This window comes from Indicator indicator, chromosome 3 (genome assembly GCF_027791375.1).
Source record: "Indicator indicator isolate 239-I01 chromosome 3, UM_Iind_1.1, whole genome shotgun sequence".
Classification (NCBI taxonomy): Eukaryota; Metazoa; Chordata; class Aves; order Piciformes; family Indicatoridae; genus Indicator; species Indicator indicator.
In genome coordinates, this window is record NC_072012.1 from 10,620,567 (window position 1) to 10,627,182 (window position 6,616).

General features: G+C 51.3%; 1 protein-coding gene across 1 annotated transcript in view; it reads left to right on the forward strand.

Annotated features, from left to right (window-relative positions):
• Positions 1–498, forward strand: part of AHCYL2 (adenosylhomocysteinase like 2) — an 82,662-nt gene extending 82,164 nt beyond the window's left edge. The window contains exons 16-17 of the mRNA XM_054399758.1: positions 83–203; positions 414–498. Of these exons, the coding sequence (XP_054255733.1) occupies positions 83–203; positions 414–498 (206 nt within the window). The remainder of the gene's footprint in view (positions 1–82; positions 204–413) is intronic.
• Positions 499–6,616: the final 6,118 nt, after the last annotated feature.

The window sequence follows — 6,616 nt, forward strand, 5'->3', positions numbered from 1 at the left end:
ATTTTGAAGTCTTTTCCAGCCAGAAGGGTTCTGTGATTCCCTGATTCTCCTCCCCCACTGACAAGGTCTGGTCCCCTTTCAGACGAGTACGTGGCCAGCCTTCACCTCCCAACCTTCGATGCCCACCTGACAGAGCTAACAGATGAGCAAGCAAAGTACCTGGGACTGAACAAGAATGGACCTTTCAAACCAAACTACTACAGGTGCTGCTCCTCAACCTCCCTCTTTCTTCTGCCACCTTGGTGGGGTACAGGTGTGGGGAGGGCAGAGGGGATGGGGTTAAATCCCACTGCTCCCTTGAGAAGACATCACCAGCTCCCTGATCGTTCCCATATTCGTGCAGATAGTGGGATGGGGACGGTGTGGTTGGAGCTGTGACCCTTGGCAGGACACCAGCCCTTTGTATCTGGCAGCAGCTGTCAGCCAGACGTGGCACATGGCAGGGTGGTGCCACCATCTGATGCCAACTCGGATGACAGCTTTATTTTTAACCTTTGACGAAGGGTGAGGTGGTGGCCAACGCTGCAGCCACAGAGATGAAAAGGTTCCACACAAACACAGATCACCTTGGGGAGGTCTTCACTTCTTCTCCACATCCTCTTTCCTGCAGAAGGACTTTCCTTGGTGTTGAGGTCTTCAGGCTCTCACACACCACACCAAAATGTTCCAGTTTGTGGAGGTTTAGTGGGTCCCAGCCAGGGTGAGCCAAGCTTTGGGGTTTAAGGTGTTGAGTCAACTCTTGTTCAGCATCTTCATCCATGACCTGGATGAAGGAGCACAGTAGACCCTCAGCCAGTTTGTTGATGGTACCAAACTGGGAGGACATTGTGATGCTGGGCAAGCTGTTGTGGGTGCCCCTGCTTTATCAGGGGTGTTGGACTGGATGATCTCCAGAGGCTCCTTCCAGCCCTCACCATGCTGGGATTCTGGGATTTGCTTTTGCACCTTCCATGCACCCTCCTGATTTCTCCACTGATGTTGCCCTCAAGTCCCTGAAACAGTTAGGTGCTGTTGTCTCTTTTGCTTCCCACACTCCAAGTGAGGTTTGATGTTCACACCACATGGTGGGTGGGTAAAACCTGGGATTTATGGGGGAGGAGATGAGGACCAAACCCTTTCCACAACCATTTCTTCTCCTCAGCCTCAAGAAAAACTTCCCTACTGTGAGGGTGCTGGAGTCCTGGAGCAGGCTTCCCAGTGTGGTTGTGGAGTCTCCTTCTCTGGAGACTTTCAAGACCTATCTGGATGCCTTCCTGTGTGACCTGCCCTGGGTGATGCTGATTTGGCAGGGGGGTTGGCCTGGATGATCTCTAGAGGTCACCTTCTAACCCCTACCCATTCTGTGATTCCCTTGGTATCTCCTCATCCCTAAACCCTCTACACTGTCACAGGGAGGAGCCTCTTCCGTCTGCCACTTTTCACCAAACTGGTTTTTTCTTTTTTTCACCCTTGTTTCTTTATTTTTTCCCCTCAGATATTAAAAAAGTTCCTTCAGCTGCAATCCTGGAAGATCCTGAGGAACAAGAACCCAAATCTCTTCTCAACTCGTGTACAGGTTGCAACCTTGCAAGCTTCCTAAGCTGCAGCCCAGGCTTGCTCTCGTAGTCAACAGTGTGGTTAGGTTATTTATTTATTAAACTAGAGTTACCCAACACGCCGCCTCTGCCCCCGGTGTCCCTGCTGCCACCGGGGTGCTGCTGCCACGGGGCCGGCACCTGGGGCATTCCTCAGTCCTGTCCCATTTCCTTTCATTTATGCTCTCTGGGTTTGGGTTTTCTCTTTATTTTCGGGAGGGGGGAAAAGGGGACTTGAGAGGATGGGAGAAGGTGTGGAGAAGAACCTCGTGGAACGGAGTGGCTGCCGCGGTGATGGGAGCCCACCTCCTTCACAGCCCAGTGGGATCTCAACAGCTTGCCTCTGGCCAGGTTTGAGCTTCTCCCACCATCTCACAATGTTGGTTCAAAAGCTGCTTCGTTCCAGGTGCTCCCAACCCACCAGGAAAATCCTGCTGGAGAAACCTCTGGGAATTCTGCTTGAAATGCCCAAGGGATGGTTCCACCAGCAAGTTGGTGAACTTGGCCTTAGCACCACTGAAAGCTGTCATGAAGGGGCTGGTTGCTTAATGGGAGCTTGGAGGACAAGAGAGTGTCCCCTCAGAGGCAAGACATGGTGGTGGTGATGGTGGGGTAGGACCCACCACCGCTCCCTTCATCACAGCTTGATGGTGTTCTCCTGCTGCTTACATTACGAGTGCCAACCTCCTATGGTTCAACCAAAGTCATGGTGGGGCTCTGGGGCAGCCCTGGTGGGAGGGCCTTGAAACCTCACCAAGAAATGCTGCTGATGTGTTGGGGAGCTCTTCCCAACCCAAGTGGAGCTTATTGGCCAGCCCAGCTGGGAAGACCATGTGAGGTCTTTCCCCAGCCTCATTGGAAATCTTTGGAGCTTTATTTTCTGGGTGATAAAATTGGAAGTCCCCTTGGAGTGGGTGAGGTGGACACTGGAGTCATCCCCACCCCAATCCTGCAGGTGGGGAGGAGTTCAGCACCACTGAACCCCTTCTGCCACCTCAGAGCTTGATGCACCAGAGCTGATGGAGAACAAATTGGCCACAATTCCTCTTTTTTAACCCAGAATGTCCCACCTGAATGCTGCAGACAGCATGCAGGTGACTTTCCAAGTCTCCATGTGCCATCAGTTAGATGGTTCACATGGGGAACGTGGTCCTTCTAAAACAAAACTGTCCGACCCCTGTGCGCACAAAAACCTTTGTCCTGTGGTTGCTGCTTTGGTACTTGAGTCCCTCATCAGCTACAGGTTCTTCTTTGGTCCTTGTGGACTTTTTGCCATCATGGAAAAACGCACAAGAAAGGAGAAAGTGTGGAATTACGGTCTTGGTGGTCAAGTCCTTCTCATGGCTCTTGATGCTAAGTTCTGAAGTCTGCATGACCACAAGTCTCACAGGTTTGCTTATTCCAAGGTTCACTTTGAAATGTCTCAAAGCCTAGAAGATCTTGAGAAGACCTTTGAGGAGACCTTAGAGCTCTGAGGAGACTTTGAGAAGACCTTAAGGCTGTAAGAAGGCTTTGTGGAGACCTGGAGGAGACTTTAAGGATGGATAAGTCTCTGAGGAGACCATAGGACTTTGCAAAGGCTTCAAGAAGACATTGAGGAGACCTTAGGGCCTTGAGAAGGCTTTCAGAAGACATTAGTGCTTTGACAAGGCATTAAGAAGACTTTAAAAAGACTTCAAGAAGACATTAGGGCTTTAAGAAGCCTTTGAAGAGACTTTAAAGCTTTGAGAAATCTGAGACCGTAGGACTTTGAGAAGGTTTTGGAGAGACCTTAGAGCTTTGAGAAGACCTTGAGAAGACCTCAAGGCTTTGAGAAGGTTTCACCATAGACCTCTTAGATCTCTTAACTATGAACTTGACATAATCTCTCCTCACTCATTAATTTATCCAGGTCCTGAAGATTTTTGGGTGGAATCCCCCAAGCTGTTGGAAATGTCCCATTGGGGTCTTTCCCCACCCAGGCCATGGACCCTGGAGGTCCCACTCTTCTCTAGAGGCACAGCCCCAAATCCCGCTTAAGGGACAACATGGTTATGGGGTCAACTGAAGATCCCTCTCCATTGCTTGACCCTTTGGTAGAGCTCACGTGGCTGCTTCCTTGTCCTGTGCCCATCGCCAGTGCTCTCCTCACCCCTGGAATTTCTTCTCCTCACCCCTGGAATTTCTTCTCCTCACCCCTGGAATTTCTTCTCCTCACCCCTGGAATTCCTTCTCCTCACCCCTGGAATTCCTTCTCCTCACTCCTGGAATTCCTTCATGCCCATTTTGAAGCTCATTTTATCAAGACGATGAGAGAAAAAGGAGAGCATTGATGACAAAACCCCACCTGCCTTGTCCCACCTCCATCTTCAGAGCTCTTCTCCACAGCAGATTAAAGAAAGGGGAGAACATTGGTGACAAAACCCCACCTGCCTTGACCCACCTTCATCTTCAGAGCTCTTCTCCATCTCGTTTCACTTCTCCTCCAAGCTTCTTGTGGCTTGCTTGGCTTTGTTCCATAATCAATCCAGAATCATCTTCTGCGATCATCTCATGTAGCTGGGGAGGGGTTGGATTGGGTTGGTTAGGTTTGGGTTTGCTTTGGCTGATTCTTTTTTTTTTTTTTCTTTTTTTCTTTTTTTTAACATAATTAATTTTTAACCAATTAGGGGAAAAACCAACACCAAAACCAGGTGATTTTTAGGTACCACCAGCAAAATCGCACGAGGCAACAGATTCTCTTCTCAACTCCAACCACGCCATCAGCCTGCAGTGAGGAAAAAGAGTTCCCCAAACAAGGCTTTTTTTAACTCTTAATGTCTGAGTGGTTGTATTAGAGCAGCAATAAAGACTCTGTAATCTCCAAACACAAATAAAAGGTGGAAAAACTCAACTTCTCCAGAGCTTCTCTAGAACCTGGAAGGAGCAGATGGAGGGTTTGGAGGGTTAGGGGTGGGTGTAACGGAGGGAGAAATGGTGGTGGTGATGGCTTGGGGTGCAACATCTGTGGAGGTGTTGCATCCTCCTCGAAGGTGTTGTCTCCTATCTCAAGGTGTTGCCCCCTCCCTGGAGGTGTTCAAGGAGGGCTTGGATGAGGCCTTGAGCAACCTGGACTAGTGGACAGTGTCCCTGCCCATGGCTGGGGTTTGGAGGTGGATGATCTGTAAGGTTTCTTCCACACCGTTCTGTGATTCTGTGTTGTCCCTATATCTCCTTGTGGTTTGGATGAGTAGATGCTTCAATGGCTTAAAAACTTTCAGGATGGTCAAACCCAAATATTGGTGGTGGATGGGGTTAAGTCCAGCTGGTGGCCAGTCACAAGTGGTGTTCCCCAGGGCTCAGTGCTGGAGCCTGATCTCTTTAATGTCTCTGTCAATGATTTGAGTAAGGGAATCAAGGTATGCTCAGTTTGCAGATGACACCAAGGTGGGTGGGAGCATTGATCTGAACTGCTGGAGGGTTGGAGGCTTTACATAGAGGTCTGGCCAGGCTGCATCAATGAGCTGAGGCCAATGGGATGAGGCTCAACAAGGCCAAGTGCTGGGTCCTGCCCTTGGGTCACAACCACCCCAGGAATGCTCCAGACTGGGGCCAGAGTAGCTGGAAACTGTCTGGTGAAAAAGGACCTGGGGGTGCCGGTTGACAGCAGCTGAACATGAGCCAGAGTGTGCCCAGGTGGCCAAGAAGCCACCTGGCTTGGATCAGCAAGAGTGTGGCCAGCAGGACCAGGGCAGGGATTGTCCTCCTGGACACAGGCACTGGTGAGGGCACACCTCAAATCCTGGGTTCAGTTTTGGGCCTCTCACTGCAAGAAGGCCTTCGAGGGGCTAGAGCAGGTACAGAGAAGGGTAATGAAGTTGGTGAAGGGTCTGGAGAACTTAGGAGGAGCAGCTGAGGGATCTGGCATTGTTTATCCTGAAGAAAAGGAGACTGAGGGAAGACCTTCTGGCACCACAGCTCCCTGAAAGGAGGTTGGAGCCAGGTGGGGTTTGGTCTCCTCTCCCATGGAACGAGTGATAGGACAAGAGGAAATGACCTCAAGTTGCACCAGGGGAGGCTTAGGCTGGACATTACAATAAACTTCCTCTCTGAAAGGGTTCTCAAACACTGGATGAGGCTCCCCAGGGAACTGGTTGAATCCCCATCCCTGGAGATGTTTCAGAGCTGCAGAGATGTGGTATTGAGGGCATCGTGGTTCAGTGGTTTAGCACCAACCTTGGTAGAGTTTGAGTCCAGACAGTATCTATGACCTTGAAGGTCCTTTCCAACCACAACCATTCTGTGACTCCATAGATCCAGCTCTGCGCTGAGCTCCCTCTGCTGCCATATCAGCACTCTGGTGGCCATGTCCTTGGAGCAGCCAGAGCTGTTTGGGCTCTGGGGTATTGTTATGGGTCCTGTCCTTTGGGAAGTTGGGTTGATCCATGCTGGAAAAATCCCCTTATTTGCTCTGTTCCTGACCCATCAGCTCCCTGCTGCAGAGCTGGGACAGAGGACTCCAGAGCCTGAGGGATGGCGTTGGTCATGAGCAGTACCAAGAATCTCCCTTCATTGTCACCTCTGAAAACCACCCCATGTCCCCTCCTACCAACTGAGTAGAAAGGGAGTGGAGCAGGGAGAGGATCCTGATCTCCCCTACCCTGATTTCCAGCCCCCCCACAAGCTGCTTTTAACCAAAGCTGTGGTACCAAAGGTTGGACAATGCAACTCCGTAGGTCATGCTGGGGTGGAGGGCTTGCCTTGGGGACCTCTGTTCCCTGTCTGCAGTGGGACAGCTGCAGCCCTCCCCCTCGAACCCCAGTTCCCCATTTGTCCCATGGACACCCCCCAGTTAGCCTCATGGGCACCTGATGTAGCCACCAGCTCCCCCCACCCAGCACCTCTGGGGACAACCCATAACACCCCCCTACCTCCAGCACCCACAGGAACATGACACTTGCCAGTACCCCTGGGGACACTCCCTGCCATGGGTGCCTCATCACCTCACGGGCAACCCTCCCAGCCCCTATCACCTCCAGATAGCCCCAAGTCCTCCCCATGGTCACCTCATCACCTCTGGGTCC